The sequence below is a fragment of the Sebastes fasciatus genome, chromosome 17, assembly GCF_043250625.1.
Source record: "Sebastes fasciatus isolate fSebFas1 chromosome 17, fSebFas1.pri, whole genome shotgun sequence".
Classification (NCBI taxonomy): Eukaryota; Metazoa; Chordata; class Actinopteri; order Perciformes; family Sebastidae; genus Sebastes; species Sebastes fasciatus.
In genome coordinates, this window is record NC_133811.1 from 23,648,584 (window position 1) to 23,665,553 (window position 16,970).

General features: G+C 39.8%; 1 protein-coding gene across 1 annotated transcript; it reads right to left on the minus strand.

The window, feature by feature from the left end:
- Positions 1-2,211: 2,211 nt before the first annotated feature.
- Positions 2,212-15,439, minus strand: prrt1 (proline-rich transmembrane protein 1). Its single transcript, XM_074612343.1, has 4 exons — positions 15,067-15,439; positions 10,531-10,886; positions 7,419-7,610; positions 2,212-4,934 (listed from the first exon to the last, which is right to left on the minus strand). The coding sequence occupies exons 1-4, from the start codon at positions 15,083-15,085 to the stop codon at positions 4,758-4,760; spliced, it is 744 nt and encodes a 247-aa protein (XP_074468444.1). The 5' UTR covers positions 15,086-15,439; the 3' UTR covers positions 2,212-4,757.
- Positions 15,440-16,970: the final 1,531 nt, after the last annotated feature.

Here is a 16,970-nt window from a genome sequence, read left to right on the forward strand (position 1 = left end):
TATGCACCGAAAAATTAACTTCCATGGTCTTCGCCATTTCTGTCGACGTCACCAAACACGTCACAACTCATGAACTGGGAGCTTTCAGAAACTTTCCACTTATGCGGTCATGAATACCACTAGAGGGGGGCGTTCATATGGACTCTTTTCGTGAACACGGTAATAATAAAATGGTAAATAATGTTTACCAGGTTCACTATCATGGTTGTTAGCATGCCAACATTTGCTAATTAGTTTAGTTAACATTAGTCATTAGTCAACCAAAGTGTTGGATAAATTAAAATTTGGACCCCTGATGATGGCGCTATAGGAAAAGTCAGAGGTCCACCAAAGTTATTAATAATTCATCCCGAGGGGGGCATGAATATCTGCACCAAATTTCATGGCAATTCATATAATATTTATTAAGATATTTCACTAAAAAGTGTTAAGTCCATAGAGACTTGGACTCGTTCCCACACGGACCAAGAACTGAGTGTGGACTGGTAGCTGGAAATGTGGTAGTTTGCCTTCTGGGCACTACCGAGGAGCCCTTGAGCAAGCCACCGACCCCTCCGAACTGCTCCCTGGGTGCTGTATAGTAGCTGCTCACTGCTCCTATGATTGGTTAAATGCAGAGATACAGTTTCACTGTGTGCTGTGCAATGTGTGACAATAAAAATCTGATTTACATTTACGAATATCAACCTCATGGTGGCACTATAGAGTGAAAGTCAGATGGTCACTATATATTAGAATTTATCTTCTGGGGACCATGAATGTCTGCACAAAATTGAATGGCAGTCTATCCAATAGTTGTTACCTGGATGGGAAGGAAAAATCATATTTATGGTACAGATGATGCACACAAAACAATGCAGCTGTAAAACACAATGTGATTAAACAGAAGATGGTGATAGATACTGTAGTTCATGTTCTGACAGAGGGAGGAAAAAGAGAGACGGAGAGGGAGAAAACCGGGGCAACTATAAATAGCACCTTAGTGATGAGGGGAGAGAGGAAAGGCCACAGAGAGACGGAGAGGATGGAGAGACACCGAGAGGGGGAAAAACAGACCAGAAGAACGAGACACCGCCGTCACCAAACGTATATCGTTCACAACCCAAAAATGATTCTTTTATTCATTACTCAAACAACTGAAGTCAGAAAACGACCAAACGCATGTGCAACACAGCCATGAACATCATTATAATAATAAAACCCCAAGAGAACCACATGTACACCTAGGTAATTTTTGGCTCTTTGAAACAAGCAACTCATCGCATTTACAGGCTCAAAAAAAAAAAAAAAAAAAATGAAAATGAAGAACACATCTCCCAGCCGAAGAGTCCCATCAGAAAGCACACAGGGAGATGAAGCCTATAGCGCTGTATAAACTAGATATGCCAGGAGTGACTCTATAATCAGTAGACACACACACACTCACTGCCAGAGCCCTCTGTACAATAATAATACTAAACAATACTGTGCTTCATTTACTCTTTTAACACTGAAATATCACTGAGTTAATCATATAAGGACAGGGCCGGTATTTATCAAACGGCTAAATGTAAAATTTTGTGATTAAGTGTAAAAATTCTTAATTCTTTTGTAAAAATTCTTAATTTTTGCACTTAAAAATTCTTAATTTTTGCACTTAAAAATTCTTAATTTTTGCACTTAAAAATTCTTAATTTTTACACTCTAACTTAAATAAACAGTTTGACATTTTGGGAAGTACGCTTATCTACTTTCTCGATACCAATACGATAAATAAAGCTAACCATTAGCTTCATATTTAGCGAACATGCATGAGAGTGGTGTCAATCTTCTCAGCTAACTCTCCGCAAGAAAGCAAATAAGCGTATTTCCCACAAAGTAAAACTATTGTATTAATAAAAGCAATTTTATCAACATTTTTATAAATTAAAATGCTCTTAAATTTAAAAGTTAAATTGGTTAAGAGTAGATTAGATGTCTGAAGCACAGAGGTGATCACACACCTTCTGAGTTTTAGATTGATCTTGCTCAATATTGAATAATATGTTATCTGAAGTAGTAGAGTAAGAATAATGCAGTAATTCATTTTAATACTTATTTTAAATTAATAAACAATAAGGCAGTTGTTGGGTGAATCCTGATCTCTGATTGGATATTCCTGCTCTGAGCATACATGTGATCAATCAAGTAAAAGTTATTAAATAGGAGGAAATCACTTCAGAAATGTTTTAAAAAAAATACTACTTAGTTGTCTTTTAGGAGCATTATTAAGTGTCGTTTTTAGAAGTTTGATAAATACGTGCCCAGATATTATACATGAGTGATAATCAAATGCAATGCAGTTGCCAATAATAATAATAATAACAGTAATAATAATATATAAACTACAGAATAAACTGTATTTATACTGTCTCTATTTGTGTTCATTGTCAACAAACATAATTTTTAATATCTCTGTATAATTCTTTTAAAAATAGCATCATCATAGGGACCAACAGAGGGAAAAAAAGGGGGAAAGCAGAAGGGAAATATTAATAGGTCCAATAACTCATGTGGACAGGAGAAAGACAAACAGAGAGAGGAAAGAGACCAGAGGAAAGATTTCATAGAGAGGAAAGTGCTACAATACAGTATAGGCATCACTATTTTCTCTATCTCTCCTATTGGAAACATTCATTTTCAGTTCCTCCCGTAACTCCACAAACCTCATGTAATAGTTCGTACAGTAACATTAACATACAGCTCTGTTGGCTCTTATAAACAACAGCACAACCTGCTGCTACATTATGGAGACCACACTCTTATGAAATGAACCCTGACTCATTGTGTTACAACAGTGAAACGACGTTATAGGAGCTCACGGCTGCACGTCTAGCCTCGATATTTAAGACAAAATGGGAATGAACTGAGGATGACATGCAGGGTTATGTTGCCTCATAAGTCTACTGTTGCACTAAAGTTTCACACACAGTGTCTGAGAGATTAATAAGAGATGTGCAACACAAAATAGGCCAATAACAACTCTAAAAATACTTGCGGAAACAATATTTGCAAACCCAAAAAGTCAAATACTTATCATCTAAATTGTCTCCTGTTCTTGTTTTGCCATGAAGCTTGTTTGAAAAATACTGTACCACACACTTGTAGACATTTTAGGAACTATTCCCAGCAACAGCTGGGAGACAAGCTATTATTGCACTAGACGCCCCATTAGCTTAAATTTATATTTATCATGCACTATAAGAACTATGAATGTAAGCAGCTGCGTCATCTCGCCTGGTTACTACAAAGTGCGTCGTCATCAGATATCAAATTTAAGCCAATTTAAAAAATGTCAGGTAGCTGCAACAAACTAGTGATATACTGTAAATTATAGCAGACAAAGTTGATGCATGGGTAGATATTGAATAACTTAATAAATAACAGATTTTTAAATAAATCAACAAACATATAATTCATAAGTTATGTATCATATCATCCAGTTAAAATGTCCATTGTAACATACAAACAACCAACCTCAAATAAATACTCTGTTTGGTTACATTAGACGCTCTGTCAGTCCAGTCTCCATTTGGTGTGTTAAATGTGTATTGATCACCGCCCTCTAACACTTCCAATCAGTTTGACAGTCTCTGTCAGCAATATTACTACTCTGTAAATCAACACTGTTTCAACATGGCACTTTTTTTTTTGTTTTTACAGAAGAAAAAACATGTATACTTGTACTTGTAAGACTAAAATGTGCATTTAAAGAGGACCTATTATGCTTATTTCCAGGTGCATACTTGTACTTTGGGCTTCTAATAGAACATGTTTACAGGCTTTAATGTTCAAAAAACGCTTTGTTTTTCTCAAACCGGCTGTGCTGCAGCACCTCTTTTCACCATCCGTCTGAAACGCTCTGTTTGAGCTCCGTTTGAGCTCCTGCCCCCCCCTCCCGAAAAGCCCAGTCTGCTCTGATTGGTCAGCTGGCTCACTACGTTGTGATTGGTCAACCGAAACAACCTCTTCGGACTCCGCCCCAGCTCCGCTCTAACTAGCTTTGTTTGAAGGCGTGCCAAACTAGCCGCTAGGCAGGTATTATGCAAACGTGTTACTTGGTGACATCACCACGTTACAGAAGAAAAGGCGGGGCTTCAAGCAAGGCGTTTCAGGCAGTTCAGGAGCAGTGTTTCTGTGGGGGAGAGTAACTCTCTTTAGCGTGGACTTTGTAACTCTGCAGACCTTTTACAAGCACAAAAAACGGTATAACTCACTAAAGCAAAGAGAAAAAGCACTAAAGTATAATAGGTCCTCTTTATCTATCCTAAAAATACCTCTGCGTGGGCCCATTTAGTAGATTTAGTTGTTGGAATATTTAACACGGTGACCTATCCTCTCATCTAACTACAGCATCCGTATGAATTAATCAGCGTCACATGAATTGTTAACACAAGGAGCTTTGTTTCCCTCTCGCAGCTCATATCTGAGTGTAAATATTAAGCGGTCGCTGTGCTAACAGCAATACTGGGCCTCATTTGACAGCTGCTTGTATTTGGCGTTTGAACATCAGCTGTGATTGGTTGTTTTTGGTCGTCGGTGTTTGATGGCAGCAGGTATTAGGTCAGAGCTGTGTGTGTGTATGTGTGTGTGTGTATGTGTGTGTGTAGCTGTACACAGAGGGCCAGCGATGCGGTAGCAGTTTGTGTGCGTTCTCAGTGCTCCTACTTCCTCCGTTGAGAGTAGTTAGCTAGCTAATATATGCCATGATTTCCCAGCTGTCTGACACCGTGTGGAGTTTACGGCTCCCAGTCGTCGTCGTGGTGCTGCGAGGCGATGATGACAACCACGGTGAGGATGGTGCACAGCACAATGGAGGCGATGCCAACAGCCAGGCTGATGAAGGAGAAGTTGCGTGCCTCGCGGGAGGCTATTTCCGCCGTCACCATGTCCCCTCTGGCTATCGCCGTGCGCACCTAAGTGATGCGAGAGGGAGGGGGGGATGGGCGAGTGGGAGAGAGGAGAAATTAGAAAATATTGTTATGTAACGAGAAGATGCACGAGTGGGATGCAGGAGAGAGTCTAAAACACCATGAATGGATCGATTTCACTGCAGCACAGCCTGAGTGTGCAGAAAGAGGCCACTCCACATAACATTAACACACCATACCGACATATACAGCTCAGACCGGTGGGTCCATGCCTTGTCAGCTCAACTTAACTCAAAGCCAGCTGAGCAGGCCCAGAGGAAAAAATCCATTCTGTCCCGTTGCACCGACAATGGTGCAGTTACGTAATGTGGTCTGTCGTGTGCATGTTGGTCAGCACAGTCTGCCATTACAGAGGCAAACAGCAGGCATCATGAGGTATGAGAGCCACCAGACTGAGCCTTTACATTTCTCACATCACGCTCAACTTAACTCGACCAGCATACCAAACTGGGCCGTTTAATGTAAGAGGTCGTATAGATGACATCGCTGAAAGTATGCACTTTAGGTGTAATGGTGGTGCACTGACCCTAGATAAATGCTCCTTAAGTGTGTAATATAAATCGTGCGGTGGCAGTTTTCCTTCTGCTGTTGGCAATTTTCCCTATTTCTGCATAATTTAAAAGTATTGAAAACCTAGGGTGTCAAAATTCTTAATATACCTCAGAGTCTTGCCTATCACTGTTATGGAGGTGTTGGAGGACTTGGCTGAACCAAACCAGTGTTGCCAGATCAGATTGCCAGTTTCCAGCCCAATCACAACTTCGAAACCGCCCAATTCAATAAAAAACAGACCAAATCATAACCTTGCCAGAAACCTGTGTAAAACCTTAAAACCATTACATGCGCAATAGAAAATGCATCATAAGCATACAAAGCTTCATATCTGCATCAAATAACCAAAGATAAAATGTTAGATAAATAGGCTATCACAACCCACAAACAGTGCAGTCAGACAACCAAATACACAAATTCCAATGTCAATGATGATGACGTCAAGGTAAGCAGGTCCTCTGTTTTCCCTAATGACGACTGAATACAACTCATGTCAATCAAATATTTCTCAACCTAAATGAGTCAATAATATGAGTGAGTGAACACTATGAAGTTTAGTGAATTTTGTAGCTGTGTTTTTGACCATAAAATGACAACTTTGGTTTGGTAATAATATTGTTTTCCCAAATTTCATCTACCAGCCCAACGCTATTTTTCCCAGCCCAACTTAATCCAAATTAGTCCTCCAATTGGGCGGAAACAAGCCCAATCTGGCAACACTAAACCATATGGTGCTTTCAAATGGGGTCTTGTTTACCATGTTTACGAGTTGGGCCCATATGAACGCCCCTTCATGTCATATTCACGACCTCGGAAGTGGAAAGTTTCAGAAATTTCCGAGTTCACGACTCGTGTACACGATTTCCCATGTCACACGAGTTCACGAGTTCCATTTGAAGGCACCAAAACTTTCAAATCCAAGCAGACATATACAAGCTAATTTTGACACACAATATAAATTTTGTTTAAAAAAATCACCTGTATTTACACATTATGTGTACAAAAAAAAAACATTTAGTGTGTAGTCTACAGACTCACACTTTACTCTCTGTCTGAAACGCTCCGTTTTAGTGCATTTCAACGGAATTGCCATGGAATTGTGTTGCTAGGCAACAACTTGGGTCCATGTTTACTTCCTGTCAGTTGATGATATTTACATACACTGCAACAGGAAATAAACTGGGACACATTTAGAATATGTACGTTTAAAACTGTGTAATGGTTTAAATATTGTATGTTTGTGACATCACAAATGGACAGAAATCCAAATGGCTTAACAGTGGTTAACAGTATTTATATAGCACTTAAAACTGCTTTATAATATAAAAGACATGAAAATCTCACCTTTTACAATATGGGACCTTTAACACAAAGAACAGCTGAGGCTGAGACTTTGAACTAATTGCTAACATCAGCACGCTAACACACATGGCAATGCTTACATGTTGATGTCTAGCAGGTATTATGTTTACCATATTCTCCATCTTAGTTTAGCATGTTAGCATGTTAACATTTGCTAATTACCAACAAACACAAATTAAAGTCTGTACAAAATTTCATGGCTATCCAACAAATAGGCCTAGTATTTCAGTCTGGACCAAGGTGGTAGACTGAACGTCATTGCCATCCCTAGAGCCACGTTGCCAGCAGGGCTAAAAAACACGTCCCACATTTATGAGGTTTTCCCAAAAGACTCAACCTTAATGTGACTAAAATAAGTTTGATTTTTTCGTATCTGACTTTTCTGCATACTATAATTTCTTTTACCACGGTGTCATCCTAAAAGGCAAGTACATTTCTGAAAATAAAATGAAGGGGTAAAAAGGACTCTAGGATGCATTTACATTACAAAGTCTCCCTGGTAAAGGGCGACATTATGTTAATAAAACTCAAAGATCAAAAGATATAATACTTTACCTGCACTGCTTTGATGATCGCAATGATGCCTGTTGGCCAGAAGCAGCAGACAGTGGTGAGCACGGCGATGGGCAGGTAGTCGTGTGGCGGTCGGCGGTCCATCAGGGTGATGCTGGGCGGCATTTGCATGGGATGAATTTGACCCGGTGCGATCCCTGGGTGGCCTCCCGCGGCTGGGATGTAGGGTTGACCCTGAACAGAGAGGAGAGACGAAGACAGAGAGTAAGTGCTTTTTTTTTTTTAAAGAACAGTGGAGCAGCTTACAAAGCACTTTCCACTCGACAGACACAGGAACAAGGTGACACAGTCAAAGAGCAGGACAGCTGCAGGAGCACAGTCTCTGTTGCATGTATTACAGACTCGTGCATCTTTGTTTTATCAGACAGAAATTACTAAAAGCCTATGATTAATTTAACTAGCCTGCAGGATGATACAGTAATAACATTTACTCCCACCCTCCTGCAGTTCTGTACACAAGAATGTATGCACACCAACATAAATTAAACAGCCGGGGATTTTAAATATTCATTTTTATTAAAAGAGACTGGTGAGGTGGAGAAGATTAAACCCCAGCCCAGCTCTTGTTTTTAATTCAGTGCACTTAGTGGTGAGACTTGTGGTAGCGCAAAAGCACCTTCGCTAGTTTGATGACTCACAATCACATTTTGGGGCCTAATTCCAACACTTTCAGTTTGCTTCAGGGATTGGTGTGAATTGTTTTATCAACTGTGTAAACATGTGCAACTATATTTAAAAAAAAAATTTGCAAAATTAATGAATTATTAAAGGGTACAATGGCACCTACTAATGATGTTGAGCACTAGTTCATAATCTGTTTTTGTACCAAAGCAATGCCGACTCACATCCCCTCGTCTCAGCTTGCATATTTCTGTCCTGTGAGCGGTTCACCCAAAGACTGATATTCGATTCTCAAATGATCTCATTTTTTCATTGTTGTTTTGGTTTTAGATAGCCAACAGCAGAGAGATGACAGGAAATGAGGGGAAGGAAAGAGAGATGACATGCAACAAAAGGATGTGAACCGGAGATTTTGTGGTTTGTGGTCGGCGCCGTAATCCTGATGCCACCAAGGCCCACGTGGTCTTTTTTAGTTTTTGGAGTCCTGGAGGGGCAAAGATCTCCAGTATTTCACAAGTGAAAAGAGTACATATTTTAAAAAGTCACTATTGGCTCACCTGGTAAAGCCTGCACACCATGTATCAAGGCTGAGTCTTTATCGCAGTTGCCTGGGTTTGATTCCAGCCCAGACCATTTGCTGCATGTCAGCTTGGAGAGAAACAGGTGAAGGCAGCTCTCCTCTGCCTTACCTATTTCTCTCCGAGCTTTCACAATCCAATAAAGCAGAAATGCTGAAAAATATCTTTAAAAAAAGACAGTAAAATTCCCTATTTTGTGTGTGTGTCTTTTATGTATGTTAATCATCTCGCAAACCCCTCCGATTTTTCAGGTGACCTTTCAGGATCTCATGTCCCCCAGGTTGAGAACCATTCATTTTGTGGACATTCTTGTTACTTTACATACATTTTGACCTCTGCATTTAACCCACAATGAGCTTTTTAGGTGCAGTGGGCTAATTGAAAGCGCCCAGGGAGCATCTTGGGGTTCAGTGTGTTGCTCGAGGACACTACGACATGCACACAGTGTGAGCCGATGGCAAACCGCCAACCTTCTGGTGAAAAGGACGACCCGCTCTACCCACTGAGCAGCTGCCCCGTTATGTCGACTTACTAAGAATTATAAAAGTTATTGATGCCATTTCACCTGCCAGCCTTAATGTTCTGGTAAGCAAATGTCATTTATGTCATATTCTGTTGTTTTTAGTCTCAGTGTCTTATGTATATCACTCCCTGTGTTTGAAATGTTTCATATAAATAACAGTAGCCTTTCCTGTTACCTGCTACCAGCCATAAACCTGCATACATAATGAAGCAGTGCAGTAACCTTTACACTGATCAAACAGCCTGGTGCCCGGACACCAAAATGTTTCAATGCAATGTATTTGCACTTTTTATAAAAGACCATTTAAGGAAAAGAAATACAAATTAGCTTAGCCAATAAACGCATTGACACTGTATGTTGAATTAGTGTATTCAGTGAATATTGTCTGTCTAATAAACCAAATAAGTAAATAAAAGCCACATCAACCAAGTTAGCTGTTACTGATGCAAACATTGAGTTTTTGAGTGATTCACATAAAAAAGATTGTAAGAGATACTCTGGCTGCTGTTAAATATCATGCCCGTGAGAAAAAAAAGCGTCATATGCAATGTTTAGGTGACCAAATTGGCGAGGGATGGAGACTAGGGACATTTACACATCAGACACATCAGAGGTAACCAGAATTAGGGACAGCGAGCCAGGAAATTCCACCAAAAAAAAGGACTTTATATCAGATGAACTTCCCCTTTAATCATCAAGCGGTGTATTTTAGACACACTGGATGAAACAGGGGATCAGGTCTGACTGGTAGTTGGACAAACATTAAAGAAATGTTCTTCCTCCTCCCCTCCTAGTTATAGGAGCACTGATTGCACGCAGATTGAGCTCACATGTGCCTAGTTGTCTCTAAACAGCACAGGTGAGCCTGTGGCTCCTCTCAGAGCTCATCAGGATGATGGCAGACAAACAGAAACACTTTCTAACATGCAACAACATGCTAACTTGAACAAATGTATTATAGCTTAGAAGACATACGATAAAGGGAACACTTTTACTTTACAGGTTTGTCATAATTTTCTAATAACTTCCAATTAGAGAACTATGTCATTTTGTACAAATTATAGAGAAAATAGAAACACTGTTTAACTGGTCAACAATGGAGATTTTCTTTTAAGGAAATCAACACTTAAACTGAACACAACCGAAACTGAAATAACAGAACGCTGTCTGTATTTTCTCTATAATTAGTACCAAATTACATAATTCTTTCCAAGAAACTGCCTAGTAAATCATTAGGGAACTATGGACCTGTAAAATAAAGTGTATAGGATGGAAAACTCAAGAACTCTTACCTGCTATATGAGGAGGAAAGAAATGTAAAGTATACTGAGCAGACCTGTGAAATCTTTAAAAGCGCTCGTCTCTGACTCACCGATGCCATGGGGTAGACGGGTACGTAAGCCGTGCAGGGCTGCAGCTGAAGCGGGTAGCCCGGGTGGAGGTATCCCACAGGGGCGTGAGGCATGGTCCCTCCGGGGCCCTGGGTTTGGACCGTGTAGCCCTGCGGGGCCCCCTGCGGACCAAGCGGGCCGCAGTGGAACTGGGTTTCTTGGAGATATCCGTCTGAGCCCGGAGGAGGAGGCGGAGGAGGGTAGTTGGGTTGGGTGCCTGGCGCGGGCTGCATGTTGGGGTGCTGGGGCATGTTGGGGTGCTGAGGCATGTTGGGGTCTTGCGGGCCGGGGAGGTACGGAGGAGGCTGCATGGTCTGACGGCCGGAGTCATCGAGACCTGAGAGAAGAATAAGAAGAAGAAGAAGAAGAAGAAGAGGGAGGGAAGATGAGAAAAAAAACAGGTAGGAGAGAAATCACAAATAGAAAAAGCAGAGGAAGAACAATAAAAGAAAGATGTAAGATGTAAGAGTGAAGGCATGTTATCTAACTCCAGCGCTGTTACACGTTTGTCCGCATGTTGAATGTAATATGTCTTATCTCACTGTTGAGGAGAATTACACAGCTCCTCAGCAAGACTTCAAACAGCATCCACAAAGACAGAAAACCTGTGTAGTCTGTGTGCTAATGATGACAGTGATTGACATTTTCACCTCCAGAGAAGCAGAGGCCTTTTTCTCTCCTCCTCCCTTCAAAAATGATGTTCATTAGCGGTTAGAAATTTTCTGAGATTGAAAACTTCATGTGATGGTTCCTTCTTGCTTTTGAACATTTCATGCTCACACCTCCGCTCCCTTTGTGTGTGTCTAACATTGAAAATGACTGATGGGGCGTCGTGTTTTCGCAGCAGGGAAGGGGCCGAGGGTACGGTAATGCAGCTCGACGGGGACATGAGGAAAGAGGAGGACGAGAAGATGGAGATGGATGGAGGTGAGGTTGGAGGAAGGAGAGCAGCAGGCAGTCGGGAGAGCAAAGCAGCTGAGTGATGAGGAATGACGACTTGTGCTCGGGGACCGGCTTTACATAACAGTCCCCGACTCTGTCACAAACAGGAAGTGGACCAGAAACAGACGAGAGGGGAAAGGAGCGAGCGCGAGGGAAGGGACACCTTTAAAAGGGCACGAAGTGACGAGACGAGCAGCTTGGCAACACACCAGAGACAAAACACATGTTGGTGTTTCTCCGTTTAAAGGCTGCTGAGTCCAAAATCTGACAACATAGGACTAAACAGACAAAAGAAGCTATAGGGAGTGATGGAATTTCAGTTAAAATAGGTGACACAAGACAGTAAAATGTCTGAAACATTTCACACTGCAAACTTGTGATAAAGCAGGTGAGGCGGCAGGTTTTTCCAGTAAAAAAAAGCACCAAATTCACAAAAAAACGTACGAAACGTAGCTGCCAGAGTTGAAATGATGGCTCAAGGCTATTACTATTCACAAACAGATATCAAGTATCATTAATCAAAGTAAAATGACTCTTTAATATTTGCTTTTTGCTCCTCACTTTTTAAAGAGGATCTATTATGCGTTTGTACTTTTGCCCTTTCAGGTGTGTTATATATATATATATATATATATATATATATTTTTAGTGTGTTATATAGTTTTTTGTGCATGTAAAAGGTCTGCAAAGTTACAAAGCCCACGCCAAAGGGAGTTACTCTCCCCCACAGAAACACTGCTCCCGAACTGCCTGAACCGCCTTGCTTGAAGTCCTGCCTTTTCTTCCGTAACATGGTGATGTCACCAAGTAACACACTTTGCCTAGGAAATAAGCATAATAGGTCCTCTTTAATATTAACATAGCAGGTTTATGATTGAATTATACTGAGATATACATTTCAGACAAACCAGTCACTATCTTAATATATTAAGAAGTGGTTTATTACTCACTATTGATCCAATTATAGCCATAATGTTATTACACATTAGTTGTTAATTGCTAATTATTAATCAGTAGTTTCTTACCTGTTGAATTTAAAATATTTGCCTTTACCAAAACTAATGAAAACAAATTTGTTTGTTCAAACTAAATGGAAACTATGAACAGACGTATCTCACAGGAGACATTTAGGGATGCACCAATCTGACTTTTTCAGTCCCGATACCGATAGCGATACCTAGGCTTTGGGTATCGGTCGATACCGGTGAGTACCGATCCGATATCAGTGTTTCATTAATAAGCTGTAGTTTAAACATTTTTAATGCAGCAACAAAACATAAACAGGAATTAAAATTCCAGCATATACAGTGATGTATATAGTATATACATATAGAATTGAATAGGATAGATCGGCACCATTGTCACCGATACCCTATCCAGCCATTTGAGTCAGTATATCAGCCCGATATCTGATCCGGTTATCGATACATCCCTAGAGACATTTTGACTTGCAGTAGCAGGAAAAGCACACAAGTGTAACTGATAACATCAATCATTGTTGAGCCGGCATGCACAACACTGTGCATATACCGGGATCTAGTGCATCAGTGATGCATTATGGGCCACGCAGGGTTGAGGAGACAACAGTCAGGTCTTACAGCTCCAGAACTGCAGTCTGCAGTCTCCTGTACAGTCTGTCCTTTCTTTACACTATCAATGGCAACTTTATGTGTTTCATTGTGACCTTTATTCCTTTATTCTTTACTGTAAAGCTGCAGGAATAGGCGCTTTAACATCCTGAAATAATGGAGGAGAAAACTGGAAAGACATGCCTTTTACTGTTTAGTGCACCACCACCACACGGTTAGGATTATTATTATTAATTAAGGCTGTCGAACACGCGCAAGTGAGGGCGTGCACGCGCACAGTATTGTGTGTGTTTGAAAGAATATAATTTCAAACACACAATACTGAGCTTCATGGAGCTAAATCATTCCCACTCATCAGTAAGGTATCACATCCTATACTGTATTTAAATAGGTGATCTAGCATCCTCATTAATAACACTATACTGTAAGCCTGCTGTTGTTCTTTAATTAGCATCAGTGATGCATTATGGGCCAGGCAGGGTTGAGGAGACAACAGTCAGGTTTTACAGCTCCAAAACTGCAGTCTGCAGTCTCCTGTTCAGTCTGTCCTTTCTTTACACTATCAATGGCAACTTTATGCATTTCATTGTGACCTTTATTCCTTTATCCTTTACTGTAAAGCTGCAGGAATAGGCGCTTTAACACCCTGAAATAATGGAGGAGAAAACTGGAAAAGACTGCCTTTTTACTGTTTAGTGCACCACCACCACACGTTTAGGATTATTATTATTAATTAAGGCTGTTGTGCACGCGCAAGTGAGGGCGTGCACGCGTAGAGGACACCCACACTGGTGTCTATAGTCAGCATAGAGAGAGAGAGACATGGGCCTGTGCATAATGATCAGACACAGAGAGAAAAAAGGGAAAAAAATATATAAAATAATAATAAATACTGCAGGTGTTCATCAGTTGTTGCAGGTGTAAATTAACCCCAGGTTAGACGGAAGCAGCCGAGTGAACCATGACAACTGAGAGAATATTATTTCAAACATAATACTGAGCTTCATGGACAAAAATCATTCCCACTGACATCTGCAAGGTATCACATCCCTACTGTATTTAAATAGGTGATCTAGCATCCTCATAAATAACACTATACTGTAAATGCCTGCTGTTGTTCTTTTATTAGCATCAGTGATGCATTATGGGCCAGACAGGGTTGAGGAGACAACAGTCTCCAGCAGGTTTACAGCTCCAAAACTGCAGTCTGCAGTCTCCTGTTCAGTCTGTCCTTTCTTTACACTGTCAATGGCAACTTTATGCTTTTCATTGTGACCTTTATTTTTTTATCCTTTACTGTAAAGCTGCAGGAGTTGGTGCTTTAACATCCTGAAATAATGGAAAATTAGATAGACTGCCTTTCTGTTTAGTGCACCACCACCACCACACGTTTAGGATTATTATTATTAATTAAGGCTGTTGTGCACGCGCAAGTGAGGGCGTGCACGCGCAGAGGACACCCACACTGGTGTCTATAGTCAGCATAGAGAGAGAGACATGGGCCTGTGCATTATGATCAGACAGAGAGAAAAAAGGGAAAAAAATACATAATAAAGCCTATGATAAATTACAAAGTAACCTGCTGTAGGAATATAATTAACAATTCGTAATTTTTTTTTATGCAGGAAATAAATAAATAAATGAACCTGCTTGCAAATGCAATCACATAAAGTCTGATTAATGTAATTTTTTAAACTCTCATGGATGTAATAATAGGAGGCCCTATGGTGGTGCTGCTGCTGCTGCTGCTGCTGCACCCACACAGCAGAGAACAGAGAACAACGCTGTGCAGATGCAGAGCGGATGGAGAGATGTTGACAAGAGAGAGAGAGAGAGGGGGAGCTGGGAGAGAAAGAAAAAAAAAAAGATCTCGTCATCCTGATATGGATCCGTGGATCAAGCAAAAAAAAAAAATCCTCCTCACATCTCAATTAGAAGTGGTCGCCAATTAAGCTTCAAATAATACATAATTAAAAACAACCTCACCGTGTTTTTCCGACGACATGCTCAATTCTTCCGATCCTCCTGATGTGTTTATACTCCCAAGCTGATGATGATGGGTGAGAAAATATATCCTCCTCCTCCTATTCGTGCACGATGATGCAGACTTTTTACTCCAAACAAGCCATCCTTCAAGATGTCTTCATCTTGGAAAAAACACCTTTTCTTATTCTAATTATAATAATAACTTGTGTTTTAAAGTCTTGCAGCGCTCAGTATCCCTCCTCTCCTCTCCTCTCCTCTCCTCTCCCCTCTCTCTGTGTGTGTGAGGCTGCTGGTCTGATAAGGTTTCTCCACTAACGCGTCGCCGTACATTGAATTAATCAGACACAAAGCTATCGTTGTCTTAAAGTGACAGCTCAGACTACTGGAGGGAGGAAGCTGCACATGCACTGAGCTGGATGGATGGATGGAGCATCCCATCATCACAGCTCCACAAAAGAGACATTTCCTTCCTCCTGTGTGACATTTAACCACCTCATGTTTTTCCTCTTTCACATGTTTTCTCCTTTAAGGGGGATGTCAAAACAAAGCTTGCACTGTTACGAATTTCCCAGTAAAATAACAGTAAAGAACTGGCAGCAGGGTTGCCTTTATGTTACTGTAAAATTAACATTATTATACTGTCGCTGAAATTTACAGCTTTGTACTGTTAATGAAAAATACAGGTTTTTTTGTTATTAATTTCACAGTATTTTACAGTTAATTTACTGTTTAAAGATACATTATATAGCTGTTTTTCACCTTTCTTTTACATTATCTTACTGATTTGTTTTAATGCACTATTTAGGTTGTATTTTTTACATTATTTTTGCCTACATGAATAGACTTAGCAGGTTACAGACATAGGAATAGTCACACTAAATACAATTAAAGGCACTTGTTAGGAAAAAGGCTATAATAGACTTGTTGACACTTTTCCCATAATGTCTGTCTATAGCTGGCTACAAGCACAGAATGCAAACCAGAACAACATGTGAGTGAAGAACAATAAAGCTAATTCACTGATTTTACAATCATGTACAATGTACAAGCCTCACATGAGCAGATCAGGTCCCAGAATTAAAAAAATACTGCATGCAACTGTTACTGATGATACTTTAGACAGTTGATCAGCAGTAAAGGACTGTTTTTTAAGAATGCATTATAGTTCAGTTAAAAAACGGAGCGTAATTTAAAATGTTTTCTTTTGTATTAACAGTAAAGCACTGTTTTTTTTTTTTTTTTAGCAATAACAGGTTAATACTGTTGAAATCCTGCTGTAAATTAAAAGCAATTGTTTACAGTGTGGAGAATAGACTGGATATGATGCAAACATCTATCATTTCATATCATTCTGCAGACAAACATCATGTTATACAGATTTGTTTATAGACTGGATATGATGCAAACATTTGACCTAGTACTTTTTAAATCTAAACTTTTTTTATTTAGATTGGCTTTTAATATCTAGTAGCCCGGTGACATTTTTCCTGTGCTTTTCATCTACCTTCTTATGATTTTATGATATGTTGTGTTTTTATTCCTGTTATTTCTTGAAGGTTAATGTAAAGCACTTTGGGTACCTTTTGGTTATTGTAAAGGGTTATACAAATACATTTTGATTGATTGATTGATTGATTTTCATCATTTCATATCATTCTGCAGACAAAAATCATGTTATACACTGTAAACAATTGCTGTTAATTTACAGCAGGATTTCAACAGTATTAACCTGTTATTGCTAAAAACAGTGCTTTACTGTTAATACAAAAGAAAACCTGTTAAATTATAGGCCGTGCATTCTTAAAAAACAGCACTTTACTGATGATTAACTGTCTAAAGTATCATCAGTAACAGTTTCATGCAGTATTTTTTTTAATTCTGTGATTGTAAAATCAGTGAATTAG

Excerpts from the sequence above, each read along its gene's own strand:
- prrt1 (XM_074612343.1), bottom strand. Across the intron at positions 7,611-10,530 it reads CCGTCTACCCCATGGCATCG|GGTCAACCCTACATCCCAGC; the intron begins GTGAGTCAGAGA and ends CTCTCTGTTCAG. Across the intron at positions 4,935-7,418 it reads CGATCATCAAAGCAGTGCAG|GTGCGCACGGCGATAGCCAG; the intron begins GTAAAGTATTAT and ends CGCATCACTTAG.